The 18,543-nt window shown below is 73.4% G+C and overlaps 3 protein-coding genes and 1 long non-coding RNA gene across 8 annotated transcripts; 3 read left to right on the forward strand and 1 right to left on the reverse strand.

The window, feature by feature from the left end:
• Nucleotides 1-34: 34 nt before the first annotated feature.
• Nucleotides 35-6,284, reverse strand: ATG9B (autophagy related 9B). Of its 2 annotated transcripts, none has more exons than XM_072034066.1 (15): nt 5,948-6,284; nt 4,059-4,179; nt 3,928-3,973; nt 3,771-3,833; nt 3,527-3,691; nt 3,302-3,443; nt 2,446-3,194; nt 2,190-2,343; nt 1,932-2,111; nt 1,610-1,855; nt 1,261-1,472; nt 1,043-1,145; nt 763-853; nt 504-640; nt 35-407 (listed from the first exon to the last, which is right to left on the reverse strand). In XM_072034066.1, exons 2-14 carry the CDS (start codon nt 4,156-4,158, stop codon nt 519-521), a joined length of 2,373 nt encoding a protein of 790 aa, XP_071890167.1. In that variant the 5' UTR covers nt 4,159-4,179; nt 5,948-6,284; the 3' UTR covers nt 35-407; nt 504-518. The 2 variants fall into 2 exon arrangements, with proteins under 2 accessions (XP_071890167.1, XP_071890166.1); XM_072034065.1 differs by lacking the exon at nt 5,948-6,284 and adding an exon at nt 5,290-5,433.
• A 7-nt stretch (nt 6,285-6,291) lies between these two features.
• ABCB8 (ATP binding cassette subfamily B member 8) lies at nt 6,292-10,448 on the forward strand. 2 transcript variants are annotated; one of them, XM_038173660.2, is made up of 16 exons: nt 6,292-6,587; nt 6,762-7,032; nt 7,122-7,277; nt 7,355-7,449; nt 7,541-7,646; nt 7,711-7,872; nt 7,962-8,047; nt 8,133-8,230; nt 8,316-8,421; nt 8,506-8,539; nt 8,636-8,772; nt 8,855-8,949; nt 9,083-9,216; nt 9,294-9,441; nt 9,521-9,771; nt 10,351-10,448. In XM_038173660.2, exons 1-16 carry the CDS (start codon nt 6,502-6,504, stop codon nt 10,429-10,431), a joined length of 2,046 nt encoding a protein of 681 aa, XP_038029588.2. In that variant the 5' UTR covers nt 6,292-6,501; the 3' UTR covers nt 10,432-10,448. The 2 variants fall into 2 exon arrangements, with proteins under 2 accessions (XP_038029588.2, XP_071890172.1); XM_072034071.1 differs by having other exon boundaries at nt 6,293-6,587; nt 6,756-7,032.
• A 656-nt stretch (nt 10,449-11,104) lies between these two features.
• On the forward strand, nt 11,105-18,496 carry ASIC3 (acid sensing ion channel subunit 3). 3 transcript variants are annotated; one of them, XM_038173661.2, is made up of 12 exons: nt 11,105-11,875; nt 14,252-14,363; nt 15,074-15,224; nt 15,297-15,424; nt 16,027-16,191; nt 16,273-16,329; nt 16,496-16,649; nt 17,160-17,251; nt 17,325-17,404; nt 17,486-17,557; nt 17,696-17,748; nt 18,194-18,496. In XM_038173661.2, exons 1-12 carry the CDS (start codon nt 11,312-11,314, stop codon nt 18,270-18,272), a joined length of 1,707 nt encoding a protein of 568 aa, XP_038029589.2. In that variant the 5' UTR covers nt 11,105-11,311; the 3' UTR covers nt 18,273-18,496. The 3 variants fall into 3 exon arrangements, with proteins under 3 accessions (XP_038029589.2, XP_038029590.2, XP_038029591.1); XM_038173662.2 differs by lacking the exon at nt 17,696-17,748 and having other exon boundaries at nt 11,170-11,875; XM_038173663.2 differs by lacking the exon at nt 14,252-14,363 and having other exon boundaries at nt 11,174-11,875; nt 16,041-16,191.
• Nucleotides 14,386-14,723, forward strand: LOC119715733 (uncharacterized). Its single transcript, XR_005263116.2, has 2 exons — nt 14,386-14,613; nt 14,662-14,723. It is a non-coding gene; the product is annotated as an uncharacterized lncRNA (long non-coding RNA).
• Nucleotides 18,497-18,543: the final 47 nt, after the last annotated feature.

Genomic DNA, 18,543 nt, shown 5'->3' on the forward strand with positions numbered 1-18,543 from the left:
CGGGGGGGCAGCAGACGCAGCGCTCTCCAGCACAGCCAGTCTGTAAACCTTTATTTGCCCCTGGGGCACCCGGGGCCGAGGGGGGTCCTGCGTCACCCCAGGCTTGGCCACAGCAATGGGGGGGCCCCGGCACGGGTGGGCAGCGGGGACGGCAGCAGCCCCGGGTGCGCCGTGCCCCCCATATAAATATAGCACCTGGTGGGGCCGGCTGCCCCCGGCAGCGCCCCGGCCCCACGCCGCAGGCCAGGCACCGGCACGGAGGCGCAGCCACGCGGGGGTCCCCACGGTCGGGCCCCCGGCTGCAGCAGGCGGCGTCGAGCAGCCCCACGGCCCCCAGCCCCGGCCGCCCCCTCCAGCAGCTCCCCCGGGCTGGGGGGGGGCCGGGCGCTGTTGGTGCGCCCAGGAACCTGCGGGGAAAGGGGGCCGTCAGGGGCACCCTGCGGCACGTGCACCCCATAGGGCCTGGCCCCAAGGGGGGGCCTGAGCCTCCCCCCTGCACCCACCGGCGCAGCGGGCAGCTAGCCCGTCGTCTGCTCCTCTTCCTCCTCCTCCTCCTCCTCCTCCTCTTCCTCGGCCCAGCCTCCCAGCGGCATCTCCCGGAGCTCCCGGAGCTGAGCCTGCGAGGCGCGGGCGGCCGAGCCTGGTGCAGAGCAGGGTCAGGGCACGCTGTGCCCCACGGCCCCCAAAGTGTGGGGCTGGGGGAGCCCCCCAGACACCCCCAGCTCGGCCCCACAGGCACTGGGGCCAGCACATGGCACTCACCTGCGGTCACGGAGGGCTGCTTGGGAGCCCCTGCAGCCACCCACAGCCCCACGGCCAGGGGCGCAGGGCCCTGCTGCTGCTGCTGGTGGAGCTGGGGGGGGGACAGGCAGTCACTGCTTGCTGCCCCCCCGGGGGGGCACACAGCGCGGGGCGGCTGGGCTGGGCTGGCAGGGTGGGGGGCTCGTGGCACAGGGCGGTGACACCCAGCCAGGCGCAGGGTGGGGGGGCTGCGGCTCAGGGATGGGGACAGGGGAGGCGCTGGGGGGGGCCGGGACCTCACCTCGTGCATGTAGATGGCGTGCAGGCTCATCTCGGCCGACGCCACCTCGGCGAGCACGGCGGAGCGGCTCAGGCTGAGCAGGCGCGACTCACTCAGCAGCAAGCTGCGGGCAGAGCACAAGTACGGGGCTGGCACGGGGTGAGGGCACCCCCCTACACCCCCCACCCTGCCCCACGCCCACCCCCACAGGGCTCCGAGCCCTGGACACGCGGCAGCACCTCTCCTCCGGGAGCAGGCGGTCGCTGTGGCAGCCGGGGCTGTCGGCGGAGGGGACGCGCGCCCGCCCGGGCAGCGGGGACGAGAGGGACGCCAGGACGCTGGCGGCGGCGCTGGCCGTGCTGCAGGGCTGGATGAAGCGCCGGTCCCGGGACACCAGCCCGCTGGCGGAGAGGATGGGGCGAGCCAGCACGCTGGCCAGCAAGCCGTCCGGCTGCGGAGACACCGCGGTTAGAGCCACCCGTGCCATGCCAAATCCCCGCCGTGCCACCCCTCTGGCTCCCCGGGCACGGGGTGCATGGGTGTCCCCGGTGTGCCGCAGTCCCCACGGAGTGCCCGCGCCCCACTCACCGCCGTGGCCGAGTCGTCGGAGAGCAGCGAGGTGCCCAGGGGCCCCTCGGCCAGGATGCGCTGTGCGGGCGGCGCGGCGGCCGCGTCCTGCTGCACCTTCTCCTTCAGGTGGCTGAGGAAGAGCTCGCTCTGGGGGGGCGGCTGCCAGCGCGGGTTGGTGATGGCGAAGTGCATCAGCGACAGCTCCGTCTTCCCGTTCTCGGCTTGCTGGTACACCGAGGCCTCCGTCTGCCCCGCCGACAGCCACTGCGGGGGAGCGGGGTGAGCAGGGAGAGCTGGGGGGTAGCGCTTGGCCCCGGCCCCCCGGCCCCGGCCCCCTCACCTGGGGGTTGCCGTGGTTGCGGATGTCGAGCTGGGCGAAGGAGCAGATGTCGCCCACCCCCACCACCTCCACCGTGAAGTTGCGGAAGAAGTCGATGATGTCCAGGGCGCGGGCGGGCAGGGCGAAGATGAGGATGAGGGGGGTGAGGATGGGGCTCAGCAGCTCCTCCAGGATGAAGACCTGTGGGGGTGGGCAGAGGGGGCGTCAGGGGGCAGGAAGGGCCCCCCCCCCTTGCCGCGGCTGCCGGCCCGCGCTCACCGCCTTGTACTGGAAGAGCTGCGCCATCTCGTTGCGCGTCTCCGACTTGCTGGCGTTGCCCTGCCAGTGGTCGGGCATGTAGTGGATGTGCGCCAGGACGCGCTGCAGCAGCTGCTCCGGGCACCACACCATGTGCTCGTCAGGGATGAAGGACCTGAGGGGCAGGGGTGGGCGTCAGACCCCTGCCAGGCAGCCCTGGTGCCCGCGGGTGGCATGGCTCAGCACGGCACGGCACGGCTCGGCACGGCGCACCCACCTGGCCAGCGTGACCACGAGCCCTAGCAGGGTGATGGCGGTGAGGATGTGCTGCACGGTCAGCACGTCCTCGTCGTAGACGGTCAGGACGATGAGCACGGCCAGGATGGAGCCGGCGAAGAAGCCGACGTTCTTGGCCAGCACGGTGAGCAGCGGGCTGGTGAAGGAGTTCATGTACTTGGTGGCCGGCTTGTAGCCGCGGCTCAGGCGCGCCTGCAGCTCGTGGTTGAGCTCGTTGAAGTGGCGCAGGTAGTGGCGGCCGTAGAGCGACCAGCGCCGCGCGCCCAGGCTGCCCGGCTCCCTCTTGATGACCTCGGTGTAGCTGAAGAAGGCGTAGAGCACCTGCCACACCAGCACGAAGGGGCACAGCAGCAGGTTGGCCAGCCCCAGCAGCACCATGGTGCGCGCCAGGCGCTGCGCCAGCTCCAGCCGCGAGCCCGCCCGCTTGTACTGCGGCTGCAGGTTCCACTTGTTCTGGAAGAGCGAGCCGGGGCCCCAGAAGAGGAGCAGCTCCAGGTTGTACTTGAGGCCCTGCGTCAGGAAGACGACGTGGCCCAGCAGGGGCAGGCGGAAGCGGACGGGCAGCAGCGACTTGTTGACCATGGCCACGGTGTAGTTCTTGAAGCGCAGGATGCGGTGGTAGATGTCCAGCTCCGTCAGCTCCTTCTTGTGCACGCACATCTGCTGCTCGCGCTGCAGCGAGATCAGCCGCGCCTGCACCTCCTGCCAGCTGTAGTTGCACAGCCCGTCCTGCGCCCAGGAGAGGCCGGGTCACCGCGGGCACGCCGGCACCACCGCGGCACGGGCGGCCCCCGGGGGGTGCCCGTCCCGGCGGCTCCCCGCCCGGCCCCGCTCACCGAGGGGATGTTGAGGGCCTTGATGTAGAAGGCGCGGATCTCCCAGTAGCTCAGCAGGCTGCACAGCACCTTCACCAGGCGGTACAGCCAGAACACCGCGGCCATCACCAGCAGGAAGATGACCCAGCCGTTGGCGCGGATCCTGGGCGGGTGGGATGGGCGCACGTGGCTCAGGGGGGGGGGGCTCACCGTGTCGCCGTGCCCCCCCGTGCCCCCGCTGCTCACCTCTGGGCGCACTGCGGCGCGGGCAGGATGGCGTCGGGCAGCGTCACCTTGCTGCGCTCCGGGGCTGGCACCTGGCTGTGGTTGAGCGGGCGGTTGGCGAAGAGGACGTCGTACTCCACGCAGCACAGCAGGAAGGTGCTGAAGGTGACGACGAACAGGAACTGCCTGGGGGGGGGGGGCACGGGGCTCAGATGGATTGGGTGGGGGGGCACAATGCCAGCCCCTACCCCGTGGTGGCACTTACACCAGCTCAAAGAGGTCGGAGAGCATCATGCAGGCGAAGCCGTTCTTCTGGTGGAAGTGGTAGATGTTGGGCACGCGTTAAGGAATGTGCCCTGAGTGCTGCCCCCCCCCTGCACCTCCCTACCCCCCCTCAGGCGGGCACGAGGCCCAGCAAGGATATCTTGGTGAAGAAATTATCCAGGTTCTTGATGTGGTGCCAGGAGTCTGGCAGGAGAGAAAAACACCGGGGGGGGGCTCAGCCGGGGCCACGTCTCCGGCCACCCCCCCGTGCCGATGGGGGTGCCCCCACCTTGCAGCCCCTCGGTGACGTGCACCAGCAGCTCCTCCTCGCCGGGGGGGGAATCCTCCTCGTAGTCCTCCAGCCGGTGGTACTCGGCCTGCGCTGCCATCGCTGCCTCCGGCTGTGCCGCCTGCATGGGGCGGGATGGGGGTGGGATAGGGGTGGGATGGGGCAGGACGGGACGCGTGCACTGGCACCGGAGAGCCCCTGGCACGGGACCCCCGGCTATGGGGTGGGGATGGGGCCCCCACCCAGCCCAGCCCCGCAGGGGTGCCGTGCCGTGCCGCACTGAGCCGTGCCGCGCCAGGCTGAGCTGTCTGCCCCGGGGCCGGGCGCAGGAAATGCCGGGGAGGCCACGGAGCGCCGCCCGCGTGCCCCGAATTCGGGTGGCCTGAGCTGGCCCCGCACCGCAGCCGCGGGCACGGCCCCGGGCAGGGCCAGGCCGTCGGTCCCGTCCCACCGGCCGCACCACTGCCGGCACCCGGACCTGCTCCGTGCGGTGCCAGCGGGGGCTCAGCTGCACCCAGCATGGGGTGGTCCCGGCCCCCCCCCGTGGCAGCGAGCACCCCACAGCCCACAGGGGTGGCCGGGACCAGGGACCGGCACCGTGCCCTGCGGTCAGTTGGTGCCCGGGGAAGGGTGGGACCCCTGTAACCCCCCCATAGGATAGGACCCTAGAACCCCTGGGGAAGGATGGGGTCCCAGTAACCCCCACAAGTAGGATGGGACACCCCGTAACCTAAGGCAGGATGGGACCCCCAGACCCCTTGGAGAAGGATGGGAACCTGGAACCTGGGGCAGGATGGGAGCCCCCATAGCCCTCCCTAATAGGATGGCACCCCCAGACCCTTTAGGGGAGGATGGGACACCCATAAACCCCGAGGCAGGATGGGGCCCCCCCATAACCCTCCAAGATCAGATGGGACCCCAGACCTCTTAGGGACGGATAGGGACCCCATAGGTCCCCAGGCAGGCTGGGACCCCCAGAACCCCACGGAGAGGACAGGCCCCCTGACCCCTTGGGGTAGGATGGGGTCCCCCTTAACCCTCCCAGACAGGACGGGACCCCAGACCCCTTAGGGAAGGACGCGACCCCATAAACACCCAGGCAGGATGGGACCCCCGACCCTTTGGGGCAGGACGGGACCCCCGGACTCCCGCAGCAATCCAGACCCCTGTTCCCTTGGGACCCCCCCCACCCCTCGGGGCAGGCCGTGCCGTGCCCCCCCCCGCCCCGTACCCGCTCGGCTCCCGCTGCTGCTCCCCCGCCGCCGGTGCCGCGCGTGGGGCCGAGCCCGGTCCGGCCGCAGGTGAAGCCGCGCGGCCCCGCCCCGCCCGGGGCTGACTCACGGGGCCGGGGCCGGGGCCGTGATTCAGCACCGGGGGCCCGGGGGGGGGGGGGGGGCCCGGAGGGGGGGGGCCGGGACGCGCTGTCCCCGCGCTGCCCCCCGGCATCGGGTGTCCCCACACGCCCCCCCCCGCCCCTGCCGGCCAAAAATAGCCGGGGGGCCAAAAATAGCCGGGGGCAGCGTAAACACCGGGGGGGGGGCGCTGGGGGTGCACGGCCGGGCGCGGGACCACGGCCCCCACGGAGCCACCCCTGTCCACGCGTGTTCCCAGGGGACACGCGGGAGCCCCGGGACGCGCCCCTGCGGGACTCGCTGTCCCCATGGACCCCCCCCCCGGTGCCGCCGCGACCCCCGGGGACACGCGCGCCCTCCTTGGCCACGGCCCCGGGACACGCGTGGGGACCCCCGAGCGGGGTGGGCTCGGGCACCGGGCCCGGGCAGCGGGGCCGAGGTGGGGGCAGCGCCCGAGCCCCGTCCCGGTGTCCCCGTGTCCCCGTGTCCCCGGGTGCCCGCGTCGCGGTGTCCCCGTGTCCCCGTCCCCGTGCTCACCTGGCGGCCCCGCCGTCCTCCCCGCTGTGCGCTCACACGGCCCCGCGCCCCCCCCGGGACCGGGCCTGCGCCCCCCCGCCGGGCATGGCCGCACCGGCACCGGCACGGGGGGGGCGCCCCGGGGGCTCAGCGGGGCCCGGGAGGGGGTCGGGGTCGGGGTCGGGGTCCGGACGCGGGGCGCGGAGCGAGTCCCGGTGTCGGTGCCGGTCGCGGGTGGCTGAGGGGGGGTCCCCGCGCGGTGCCGCGGGCCGGGGGGCTCCGGTTCGGCCCCGCAGCGCTGGGGCCCGGGCCGCGGTGCTGGGGCTCCGCCCGCCGCTACCGGGGCCGCCCCTCCGGAGCCCGCCCCTTCCGTGCTGAGCCGTGCCGGGCCGTTCCGAGCCATTCCAAACCGTTCCGGGCTGTTCCAAGCCGTTCCGAGCCGTTCCGGGCCGTTTCGGGCCGTGCCGTTCCAAGCCGTTCCAAGCCGTTCCGAGCCGTTCCGAGCCGTTCCGAGCCGTTCCGAGCCGTACCGGGCCGTTCCGGGCCGTTCCGTGCCGTGCCGTGCCGGTGCCCCCATGCTGCTGCTGCTGGCGCTCGGGGCACGGACCGGGGCGCGCTCGGTGCGCGCTGCGCTGCGCCCGTCCGCGGCCCCGGGGCGCAGGTAGTGGGGGGGGCAGGGGGGGAACCGGGGTCCTCGGAGTGCCGGGGGGGGGTTGGAGAGGGGAAGGGACGCGGGGGGGGGGGGAGCTGTGGGGGACACAGCCCCCTCCACCCCCCCCCCCCCGTGTCCTCCGCCGTGCCCGGGCGGGGCGCTCACGGCGCTCCCCAGTTGCAGGTACTGGGGGGCCCGGCCGGGGCTCAGCGCCCCCCCCCGCCGCCCCGCGCTGCTCGCCCCGCGCTGCCTGCTGCTGGCCGCCCCGGCTGGCCTTGCGCTGGGCTGCCTGGGCTCGGCTGTGCGCTGCCAGGAAGCCACCGTCCCTGCTGTCCCCGTCGTCCCCGGTGTCCCCACTGACCCCACGCAGCCCCGTCCGGAGCCCGTGTTCGACTGGCCGGTCTTCTGGGCCTTCCTGCGCCCGCAGCTCCTCGCCCTCTCGGCAGCCGTGGTGGTGAGCAGAATCGGGTGGCAGGGGCTGTGATCCCGTCCCCATCCCCATCCTGGTCCTGGTCCCAGTCCCGCTGACGCCCCATCCCGCAGCTGGCCCTGGGCGCAGCCCTGCTCAACGTGCGCATCCCGGTGCTGCTGGGGCACTTGGTCAACGTGGTGGCCCGCGGCGCTCAGAGCCGCCTGGCCGGGTACCTGCGAGCTGCGCGCCCACCGGCCCTGCGCCTGCTCGGCCTCTACTGCCTGCAGGTGGGCACCGTGCTGGGGGGGGGACACGGGGGCTGCACCCCGAGCCCCGTCCCGAGCCCCCCGCTCGTTTCCCGCAGGGGCTGCTGACCTTCGGGTACATCGCGCTGCTGTCGCGGGTCGGGGAGCAGGTGGCCGCCAGCATGCGCAAGGCTCTTTTCATCTCCCTGCTGCGGTAGGGCACCCCGGGGGGGGGGGGGACACGCACGAGGGGTGTGTGGGGGTCCCGTCGCAGCCCCCCGGCCCACCCCGCTGCTGTCCCGCAGGCAGGACGTGGCGTTCTATGACGCCAACCGGACGGGGCAGCTGGTGAACCGGCTGACGGCCGACGTCCAGGAGTTCAAGTCCTCCTTCAAGCTCATCATCTCCCAGGTGAGGCCGCGGCACCGGACGCCCCCCAGACCCCCATCCCAGTGCCTGACCCCGTTCTCCGCAGGGCCTGCGCAGCAGCACCCAGGCAGCGGGCTGCATCGTCTCGCTCTACCTGCTCTCACCCAAGCTCACCGGCCTCCTCCTCCTCGTCATGCCCACACTGGTGGGCGCCGGTGCCCTCGTGGGCTCCTTCCTCCGCAGCCTCTCCCGCCGGGCACAGGAGCAGGTAAACCCCGCGCCCCTCACCCGCGACCCCCCGGGGCTGCCCTGTCCCACCGGCTGCCCTCTCCATGCCCCTCGTCCCTCTCGGTGCAGGTGGCCAAGGCCACCGGGGTGGCCGATGAGGTGCTGGGGAACGTCCGCACCGTGCGCGCCTTCGCCATGGAGGACCAGCAGGCGGGGTGAGGACGCGGTGGGGTCCGGCAGTGGTGGCACGGGGCGGGGGGGCGCGGGCTGGCCGCGGTGCCGTCACCCCCCCACCCACAGGCTGTACTGCGCCGAGGCGGAGCGCTCGAGCCAGCTGAGCCAGCGGCTGGGGCTGGGCATCGCCGCCTTCCAGGGGCTCTCCAACCTGGCTCTCAATGGTGAGTGGCCCCACGGGGGGCAGGACCCACGGGGGGGGTCGGGACCCACAGTGGGGCAGGACCCACAAGCGCCCCGTGCCCGCAGGCATCGTGCTGGGGACCATCTTCGTGGGCGGCTCGCTGATGGCGGGGAATGAGCTGTCACCCGGAGACCTCATGTCCTTCCTGGTGGCCTCGCAGACGGTGCAAAGGTGAGGGCAGGGCCCCCGCGCCCCCCCCCCCAGCCTCACTGCCATGTCTTGGGGCTTTCCATGAGCTCAGCCTCTCTCCCGTAGGTCCATGGCAAACATCTCCATCCTCTTCGGGCAGGTAGGGGGGTCCCACAGGGTCCCTGCGCTGTCACCCAGCTGCGGGGGGGGACGGGGATGGGGGCACTCTGGCTGTGTCCGTGTTGACCCCCCCCAGGTTGTGCGTGGTCTGAGCGCGGGTGCCCGCGTCCTGGAGTTCATGACACTGGAGCCCAAGGTGCCACTGCGGGGGGGCGCCTCCATCCCCAGCCACTCGCTGCTCGGCCACATCGCCTTCAACCACGTCTCCTTCAGGTGAGCCCCCAGCCCCGGCCCCCTCCCCACCGAGCCCCCGGCCGCCCACAGCCCCCTCAAGCCCCCGCACCTCTGCCCGCAGCTACCCCACGCGCCCCGGGCACCCCGTCCTGCGGGACTTCAGCCTCAGCCTGCCCCCTGGCAAGACCGTGGCCATCGTGGGACCCTCTGGAGGAGGTACCGGCACGGCCCCTTCCCGACACCCCTGGGGTGCAGGACCCCGATCGTCTGGAGGTGGGGGCGAGTGGCTGCCCAGTGCGCCCCGACGGGGCTGGGGACTGACACCGCCCCCCCCGGTGTCCCCACACAGGGAAGTCGACGGTGGCGGCGCTGCTGGAGCGCTTCTACGAGCCCACGCAGGGCAGCATCACGCTGGACGGCCACGACATCTCCTCGCTGGACCCCTCCTGGCTGCGGGGCCAGGTCATCGGCTTCATCAGCCAGGTGGGGGGCGCGGGGGGGACCGGGCACATGTCCGGTGGGTGCCGGTCCTGGCGCTCAGGACCCAGCCGTGCCCACAGGACCCCGTGCTTTTTGGCACCACCATCATGGAGAACATCCGCTTCGGGAAGCCGGGCGCCTCCGACGAGGAGGTGTACGCGGCCGCGCGCCTCGCCAACGCCGACGACTTCATCCGCAGCTTCCCTGAGGGCTACGGCACCGTCGTGGGTGAGCGGCGGGGCAGGGTGGGCGGCGAGGCGGGCGGCGGGGAGCGGGGGCACCCAGCACCTCCCCGGCTCTCCGGCAGGCGAGCGTGGCACGGCGCTGTCGGGGGGCCAGCGGCAGCGCATCGCCATCGCGCGGGCGCTGCTGAAGGACCCGGCCGTGCTGGTGCTGGACGAGGCCACGAGCGCGCTGGACGCCGAGGCGGAGCGCGTGGTGCAGGCGGCGCTGGAGCGGGCGGCGCGGGGCCGCACGGTGCTGGTCATCGCCCACCGGCTCAGCACCGTGCGCGCCGCACACCTCATCGTCGTCCTGCAGGGCGGCCGCGTGGCCGAGGTGGGCGGGGCAGGGGGCGGGGTCAAGGGCGGGGCAAGGGGCGGGGCCAGACGTGGGAGGGGCTTCAGGCGGGGTCATCTGGGGACAAGGGGAGCGGAGGGGTCATCGGGAGGGCAAGGGGCGGGGCTATGTGGGAAAGGGGCGGGGCTTGGGACAAAGCAGGGCAGGGATTGGTGGAGGGCCCTAAGGGGGTGGGGAAGGGGGCGGGGTTTGGGTAAAAGGGGGCGGGGCTTGGGTGGGGGTTCCCTGAATGGGGGCGGGGCTTGGAGGGGGTTCTCTAGGGATGGGGCAGGGGGCGGGGCTTGGTCCAAATGGGGCGGGGCTTGGCTCAAATTGAGGGCAGGGATTGGTGGGGGTCCTGCAGGGAGGGGCAAGGGGCGGGGCTTATCCGGGCAGGGGGCGGGGCCTGGAGGGGGGGTCCTCTTGGGGAGGGGCGGGGCTTGCTGGAGCGGTGGGCGGGGCTTGGAGAGGTTACTGGAGGGCACGGGCTGGGGGCGGGGCTTGTCGCAAAGTGGGCGGGGCTTTTGCACAGTGGGCGGGGCCTGCCCGTGCCCCCCCCCGCTGACAGCAGCCCCGCAGGCCGGCACGCACGAGGAGCTGTGGCGGCGGGGGGGGCTGTACGCGGAGCTGACCCGGCGGCAGGCGGCGGAGCGGCGCTGAGCGGGGGCGGGGGGGGGGGGGGCAATAAAAAAGCTGCCGGACACCGGCTGTGACGTCTGCGGGGGGGGGCGGGCAGCGCCGGCAGTTCCGGGGGGGGGGGGGCACCGGGGGAGGGGGGCGGGGCCGGGCTCGGTGCCGCTCCGAAGCCCCGCCCCCCAGGCGGGGGGCACCGGGGGGGCACCGGGGTCACTGGGGGGGGGTCAGGGCCCGGCCCGGTTCGGTTCCCTTCGTCCTGTCCCGTCCCGGGGGGGGCACCCCCGGTGCCCCCCAGCCGCTGTCCCCCCGCGGGGCTCCTCCGGGCGCCCCGGGACCCCCCCCCAGCCCCCGGGCCGGTCCCGGTTCTGCAGCACGGTGTCGGCTCCCACCGCCCGGGGTCCCCAGGCCAACCCCCCGGTGCTCGCAGCTGCCACGGGGGGGTCCCCGCCCGCCCCCCCCCAGGCAGCGGCGGGGCCGGGGACCGGGGCGCAGCGCGGGGGGGTCCCGCGGAGGGAGGGGGCAGCCGGGGTTCGCCCCGCCGCGTCCCTTCTGAGCCCCCCCGGCCCAGCCCCCGTCTCCCCGCGGCCCCCCCGGGCAGCTCCCGTCCCGCGGCACTGCTGCGGGAAGCTCACGGCCCCGGGTAGCGCAGCCGCAGCCTCGGCGCCGTGCACGGGGGCGGCCCCGGGGGGGGGTGGGGGGGGGAGCGCGGCGGGGCCCGGGGCGGCGGCAGCGGAGCGCGGAGCCCCGGGGGAGGCGCCCGGCGCGGGGGGCGCAGCGGGGCCGGGGCTGGGGCTGGGGCTGGGGCTGGGGGCGGCGCCGCACCGGGAGCGGCCCCCGGAGAGCGGCCGGGACCGGGGCCGGGAACCGGGGCGGTGATGGGGAGGGGGCGGGCGGCGGCAGCAGCATGAGGGGCGGCGGGGAGGGCGGCGGCGGGGGGGGGGGCCCCGAGCCCCTCTCCAGCCTGCGGGCGTTCGCCAGCAGCTCGTCGCTGCACGGCATCAGCCACATCTTCGCCTACGGGGCCGTGTCGCTGCGCCGCGTGCTCTGGAGCGTGTTCTTCCTGGGCTCGCTGGGGCTGCTGCTGCTGGTGTGCGCCGAGCGCGTCGCCTACTTCCTCACCTACCCGCACGTCACCAAGCTGGACGAGGTGGCCGCGCACAACCTCACCTTCCCGGCCATCACCATCTGCAACCTCAACGAGTTTCGCTTCTCCAAGATCACCCGCAACGACATGTACCACGTCGGCGAGCTGCTGGCGCTGCTCAACGACCGCTACGAGATCAGCAACCCGCAGCTGGCCGAGCCCGACGTGCTGGCGGCGCTGCGCGACAAGGCCAACTTCAAGAACTTCAAGGCCAAGCCCTTCAGCATGGCCGAGTTCTACAACCGCACGGGCCACGACCTGGCCGACATGCTGCTGCAGTGCTCCTTCCGCGGCGCCAACTGCACCGCCCGCAACTTCACCGTGGTGAGTGCCGGGGGACCCTCGCCCGTGCTAGGGCACGGGGCGGTCGCCGTCCTGGGGGTCGCAGGTGGCCGGGGATGTCCCCACGGGGCTGTGTCGGTGCTGGTGGGCACCTGGGGGAGCCCCTTCCTTGGCACCACCTCCCCATCCCATCTGGTGCCCACTGCGGGGGTGCCGGGCAGCTGGGCACAGTGCCCATGCTGCAGCCCAGCAGCGTCCCCCCCTGTGCCATCAGCCCCCACCGCTGCCGTGCCCCGCGGGGTGCTGCAGGCCCTGCACGGGATGAGGGGGCTCAGCCCCAGGCTCCTGCAGTGAGTGCAGCGCGGTGCCGGGGAGCTGACCCCCCCTGGGGGGGCAACAGAAGCAAGGATGGGCAGCGGGACCCCCACCCAGCACGCTCAGCCCCAGCACCGAGGGGTCCCGCTTGTGGCAAGGGTGAGACCCACACGGGCAGCACCTGGCTGGGGGGGTGCAGGGCTGTGGGGCCGTGGGGCAGGCACCCTGGTGGCTCCGTGGGGAGGGGGCACATTGGTCAGGAATTGTCCACCCGCCAGCACCCTGACTTCTGCCCCCCAGTCCCCACCGCAGCCGGCACGAGCTCGGTGTGCGGTCACGCCAGCGACGCTGGGGAGCAGGAAATGAATTCGCCTTTGCAGCTCCGTGCCAAGGACTCCCCCGGGCAGCCCTGGGCTGCGGCACCCCCTCCCCGGGGCTCTAATCCCTCAGGCTGGGTGCTGCTGCGGGGGGGGCCGGCAGGGTGGGGACAGGGCACGGGGACGAGCGGGGGGTCTTGGGGCCAGCGCCCGTTCCCCCCGTGCCGCCTGCTGCTCCCGGGCTGCACCGGGCACGTGTGGTCCCGGCGCTGGCAGCAGGAGCGTGCGCGGCAGTGCCCAAGAGGCTGCCCGGAGCCCAGCCGTGCCCCCCCCACCCCCCCAGCCCCGCTGCTGGCTGCACCGGCTGCAACTTTGCCTGCTAAAAATACAGCGCTAATGCGCGGGCTGAGCGCGGATTAGGGTCCTGCTGCCCCCCACCGCCACCCTGCGCTCCGGACACCGGCTCCCACTGCAGCGCAGGGACAGAGGTGGCCGTGCGCAGGCACCCGGGTGTGTGATGGGGGTCCCAAGCCAGGGCTGTGAGTGGGGGGGGGCTCACACCGCATCTGTGCCCCCCCTGAGGCAGTGGGGCTGGGGGCTGGGACGTGTGGACCCCACCACAGGGTGGAGGTGGGAGATGCTGGGGCCGAGCGTTGCGCGCGCAGGGGCCACATCCCCGTCCCCGTCCTGTCCCCCCCCCATCCCTCACGTCCTGGTGCTGGGCTGCCGGTTGCCATGGCAGCCCCCCCCCATGGGCAGCGTTGCCATGGCGATGGCTCCCCTCTTTGGGAGCTCGGTACTGCAGCAGCCGCCCCCCCCCCCGTGGTGGGGTCAGGACGGGGCCGCCGGGGGGGTCCCACACCACCTGCTGCCATGGGATGGGGCTGGGGGCTCGAGGCTGCAGCAGGCCCAAGCAGCCCACCGCCCCCCTTCCCCTGTGCCTGGTGCAGCCCCTCTGGGGGGGCTTTGTGGGGTCCCACAGCCTGTGGGGGATGGACTTGGTGTGGGGGGTGCAAGGGGTCAGGGCTGGGCGCAGAGGGGGGGCAGGGTGCGGGGGCAGCTCTGCCTCTGGGGCAGGTTTGGGTGGGGGCTTTGGTGTCGGGGTGGGGGGGTTCTCACAGATCCATGGGGTCTCGGCTCCGGCTCGCCCTGTGGGTGCTGGCGTCCTGCTCCATGGGGTCCCTGGCGCTGGGCAGGTGGGTGGGTCCCCCAGGGGGACGGGCTGAGCCCCCCAGGGGGACAGGCTGCGTCCCCACCGCCCGTGTCCCCGCTGCTGCCCTGCCTCGCCCCCTCTCACGTGTCCCCCGCGTCCCCGCGCTGGCGCTGAAACCCAATCCCCCTGCAGAGCCGCGCTGCGGGACGGTGCCACCATGGCCGTGCAGCCGGGCACCGGGGCGCACGGCGCCGCCAGCCTGGCCGCCTTCGCCCGCTCCTGCACCCTGCACGGGCTGGGGCACGTCTTCGTGCCGGGGGCCCCCGCCCCGCGCCGCCTGCTCTGGGCCGGCGCTTTCCTGGCCTCGCTGGGCGCCTTCCTGCTGCAGGCCGGGGAGCGGGTCCGGCACTTCGCCGCCTACCCGCACGTCACCGTGCTGGACGAGGCGGAGAGCCGCGTGCTCGCCTTCCCCGCCGTCACCCTCTGCAACTACAACCGCATCCGGCGCTCCCAGCTCACCCCCAACGACCTGTTCTGGCTGGGCAAGGAGCTGCTGGCCGTGGAGCGGGAGGATTTCTCCCGCTACCTGCGGGCGCTGGGGCAGCCTGCGGATTTCACCGGCTTCTTCCCCAGCAAGAGCTACGACCTGGCCGCCTTCTACCAGCGCGCCGGGCACCCCATCCGCGACATGCTGCTGAGCTGCCGCTTCCGTGGCCGGGACTGCGGCCCCGAGAACTTCACCGCCGTGAGTGCCACCGTGGCCGCTGCCAGCGCCGTGGCCGTGGCCGGCTCTGCCGCATGCAGCTCAGCCCTGGGCAGGACCCACAGCAGCCCCCATCCCCTTCCCCTTCCCCATCCCCATCCCGGGCCAGCTCTGCCCCCGGGGTGGCTCTGTCCAGGGCAGGGCTTGGGCAGGACCCAGGGCAGGGCAGGCTGGGGGGTGCGCAGGCTGGGGGATAGTGGGGTGCACAGATTGCGGGTTGTGGGGCGCACAGGTTGTGGGGCAATGGGATGTGCAGGCTGTGGGGTAGCAGGATGCACAGGCTGTGGGGCAGTGTCTCTAGGGCATGGCTCCTGCCCCCCCTTTCCATCCCCAGCCCCAGGTGCTTGGTGAAGCCCCCATGGTGCTGGCAGGGGCAGCTCCTCTCGCCCACCCCCAGGGTTGTAGGGCAGCGTGGGGGCTGCAGCACCGGGGCGCATCCAGGGGAGCACAGCGGTGCCAAGCCACCTCCCGGCCCCTCAGCACGGGATCAGCCGCTGTGGGGCCGGGCGGGGGCCAAAACTGCTGTAGGATCGTGCTGGTGCCAGCAGGGAAGGGGGCATTGTGCCAGCCCTGCCCTGCGCTGCGGGGTCCTGCAGGGTCCCGGTCCCCAGCCCCACTCGGGGCCCTGTGGGGCCCAGCTCCCGTCCCCCTGTCCCAGGGGAGGCGCTGAGGCTGCCGCCCCCACCCCACAGATCTTCACCCGCCTGGGCAAGTGCTACACCTTCAACTCGGGGCAGCCGGGCACCGAGCTGCTGACCACGCTGCAGGGCGGCGCGGGCAACGGCCTGGAGCTGATGCTCAACATCCAGCAGGAGGAATACCTGCCCGTCTGGGGGGACACCGGTGAGTGCTGGGGGGGTGTGGGGGGCCGGGGAAGGAGGTCAGACCCTGCATAGCCCCCGCGCTGCCTTGCAGACGAGACGTCCTACGAGGCGGGGGTGAAGGTGCAGATCCACAGCCAGCAGGAGCCCCCCTTCATCGACCAGCTGGGCTTCGGGGTGGCGCCCGGCTTCCAGACCTTCGTGTCCTGCCAGCAGCAGCGGGTATCCGGCACCCACCCCAACACTGGGGGGCACCGGGACCCCCTCCCCAGCACAGGCAGCCCCCGCTGTGGGGACCGAGCTGCCCCCGGCTGGGGCCGTCCCGCGGTGCCGCAGCTCGCGGGCGCTGCTGCAGCGGCTCTGGCACCGTGGCGTGGGGCAGCCCCATGCCGGGGCCGCTCGGTCCCTGCTGCAAGCTCAGGCTGTGCCCCCCCCACACACCATTCCCCCCCCCAGCTCCTGCCGAGCAGCCTGCGGGCAGGGGCGGCAGCCAGCTGGCGCAGCCAAACGCCTAAATTTAGGTGCCTGGAGTGGGCGTCTCCATGTGTGCCGGTGCTGCTGGTGTGGGCAGCGCTGCCCCTGCCCCTCTCTGCTGACCCCCCCAGCGCCCCCACTCTTGCACCACCAAGCCCACGGTGCTGGTGACCCCCTGGCTACACCAGGCCCTGTCCCCATGGGGTCCGGAGCCCCCATCCCGCAGTGCCCACCATGGGTCTCCCCTCTCGGCCCCCCCAGGGCTCTGTGTTGCCCACCCGTGGGATGGGGCCACCGAGGTGGGACGGGGCCGTGGGACGGGGCCGCCGACGCTGACAAGTTTTCCTTAGCACGGGCCCGGCAGCTGGTGTACCTGCCCCCGCCCTGGGGGGACTGCAAGGCCACCCCCATCGAGTCCGACTTCTTCACCAACTACAGCATCACCGCCTGCCGCCTCGACTGCGAGACGCGCTACCTGGCCGAGAACTGCAACTGCCGCATGGTGCACATGCCGGGTGAGTGGGGAGGGGTCCAGGGGGGCAGGGACCCCTCTTGGGACCCCCCCTATACCCCATGACTGCTGCGTCCCCCCACAGGCAACGCCAACGTCTGCACACCGGAGCAGTACAAGGAGTGCGCTGACCCCGCACTGGGTAGGTGCAGCCCCCCAGGCACAGCCCTGCCAGCCCCAAACCCGACCCAGGCAGTTCCATGGGGGATTTGTGGGTCTGGGGTCCTGCTGGCAGCACTCATGGGACGCGAGCAGGGCAGGGGGCTGCGGGCCTGCACCCCCCCGTCCCAGCCTGTGCTCCCCCCCAGACTTCCTGGTGAAGAAGGACAGCGAGTACTGCGCCTGCCGCACGCCCTGCGACATGGTGCGCTACGGCAAAGAGCTCTCCATGGTGAAGATCCCCAGCAAGGCCTCAGCGCGCTACCTGGCCAAGAAGTTCAACAAGACCGAGCAGTACATCGCGTGAGTGCTGCACAGCCCTGCTGCTGCCCAGGGGGCACGGCACGGCATGGCACGGCACAGCATGGCACAGCATGGCATGGTACAGCACAGCATGGCACGGCAAGGCACAGCACGGCACGGCATGGCACAGCATGGCATGGCACGGCACGGCACAGCATGGCACGGCACGGTACGGCACAGCACAGCATGGCACGGCATGGCACAGTATGGCACAGCACGGCATGGCATGGCACGGCATGGCACGACACGGCACGGCACAGCATGGCACAGCCACGTACCCCCTCCCAGCACGCAGCACAGCATGGAGCAGCACGGCACGGCACAGCCTCCTGGCTTCACACCCACCCCAGCACAGAGCAAACCGCGTGGCACCGCCTGGCACAGCCCCGCTGTGCCGCCCCCAGCGTGCACACAGAGCCCCCCCATCCCACCCGGGCACGGCGCAGACCCCAGCTCGTCGCCGTGCCATGGGGGGCTCGCCTGCCTGCCCCACACCCGCCTGCCCCCCAGGGACAACGTGCTGGTGCTGGACATCTTCTTCGAGGCGCTGAACTACGAGATGATAGAGCAGAAGAAGGCGTACGAGGTGGCGGGGCTGCTGGGTGAGTGCCGCTGAGGGGCTGGGGTGGGGGCCGGGGGGCGGCCGCGCACCAACGCTGCCCCCCCGTGCCCCAGGTGACATCGGGGGACAGATGGGGCTGTTCATCGGCGCCAGCCTGCTGACCATCCTGGAGATCTTTGACTACCTGTACGAGGTCAGGCTGCCTGCCCCCTCCCTCGCCCCCAGCACCCGCAGGGCCGTGGGTGGGGGGCGCTGACCCGTCCCCCCCCCGCAGGTGTTTCGGGACAAGCTCCTCGGCTTCTACAAGGACAAGAAGCGGATGCGGCGGAGCAGCAGCAGCACCCTGGTAACCCCCCTCCAGCGCCCCGCCAGCCCCCTGCCCCGCTCCCCCCCCCCCCACCCCCCCATCCCCGGCACCTCATCCCACCCCATCTGCGGCCCCCGCGCCTCACGGTCTCCTCTCTGTCCGCCCGCCCTGCCCCAGGAGCATCCAGCCGTGCCGGGCAGCCCCGCCGCCGCGCTCCCGCCCGGGCCCAGGTAGACACCGGGGAACGCAGGGACACCGGGGGGGGCGCGGGGCGAGGACGGCGGCAGGGCCCCCCCCTTCTGTCCCCCTCCATCCCAGGCTTCTCTCGGCACCATCCTCGGGGCCGGCTGCGCTCCCATCCTCATGCATCACCCCCAGCATCGCGCCACCGCCCCCAGGCACCGCAGGGACAGCGCCAGGGCCGTGCCCTGCGTGGGGTCGGGGTGGTGCTCCTGTAAAATGGGGGGGCTCTGGGGGGGGGCCCTGCCCCATGGAGCGTGTGTGGGGTGTGGGGTGTGCGTGTGGCTGCCGTGGGACGCGTGGGCGCAACGACACCACGCACAGCTCGGACCCCTCCCCGGTCCTCTGGGACCCCCGTGGGGCAGCTGGGGGGGGTGAAAGCAGCCCCCCCAGAGCCCCCCCCCCCCCCAACTGCTGCCCCCCTCGTGCCCGCAGAGTGCCTGCCACCCCCTGCGCAGCCACGCGGACGGTGTCGCCTTCGCCCCGAACGTGCTACCTCGTCACCCGGCTCTAGGCGCCCTGGAGGAGTTCGCCTGCTGAGGGGCCCGGCCCCGCACCCCCGGCCGGCCGGGGGGGGGGGGAAATTTGGGGCTGGTGGGGGAGCAGACCCCCCCCCCGGCCCCGCACGGCGCCCAGGCGGCAGGGGGCTGCGGGGCTCCCCGTGTCCCTGCATGTGCTGCTTGTCCCCCGTCCCCGCTGTACATGCGCCTCCCCGCGCCATTAAAGTCCTGCCCCAGGCGCTGGTGGTGTGGCTGCGCCTCGGAGGGGTCCCACCCGCCACCCCC

Source organism: Anas platyrhynchos, chromosome 2, assembly GCF_047663525.1.
Source record: "Anas platyrhynchos isolate ZD024472 breed Pekin duck chromosome 2, IASCAAS_PekinDuck_T2T, whole genome shotgun sequence".
In the NCBI taxonomy this organism is placed as follows: Eukaryota; Metazoa; Chordata; class Aves; order Anseriformes; family Anatidae; genus Anas; species Anas platyrhynchos.

Bases quoted from the DNA above. Each gene is read 5' to 3' on its own strand.
- ATG9B (XM_072034066.1), bottom strand. From the start codon at position 4,158: ATGGCAGCGCAGGCCGAGTACCACCGGCTGGAGGACTACGAGGAGGAT. The intron at 3,692-3,770 runs GTAAGTGCCACC...CCCCCCCCCCAG, and splicing joins TCCGACCTCTTTGAGCTGGT to GCAGTTCCTGTTCGTCGTCA. The intron at 854-1,042 runs GTGAGGTCCCGG...TCCCCCCCCCAG, and splicing joins ACGCCATCTACATGCACGAG to CTCCACCAGCAGCAGCAGCA.
- ABCB8 (XM_072034071.1), top strand. From the start codon at position 6,502: ATGCTGCTGCTGCTGGCGCTCGGGGCACGGACCGGGGCGCGCTCGGTG. The intron at 8,540-8,635 runs GTAGGGGGGTCC...GACCCCCCCCAG, and splicing joins TCTCCATCCTCTTCGGGCAG to GTTGTGCGTGGTCTGAGCGC. The intron at 9,442-9,520 runs GTGAGCGGCGGG...GCTCTCCGGCAG, and splicing joins GGGCTACGGCACCGTCGTGG to GCGAGCGTGGCACGGCGCTG.
- ASIC3 (XM_038173661.2), top strand. From the start codon at position 11,312: ATGAGGGGCGGCGGGGAGGGCGGCGGCGGGGGGGGGGGCCCCGAGCCC. The intron at 16,330-16,495 runs GTAGGTGCAGCC...GCTCCCCCCCAG, and splicing joins GTGCGCTGACCCCGCACTGG to ACTTCCTGGTGAAGAAGGAC. The intron at 17,252-17,324 runs GTGAGTGCCGCT...CCCGTGCCCCAG, and splicing joins CGAGGTGGCGGGGCTGCTGG to GTGACATCGGGGGACAGATG.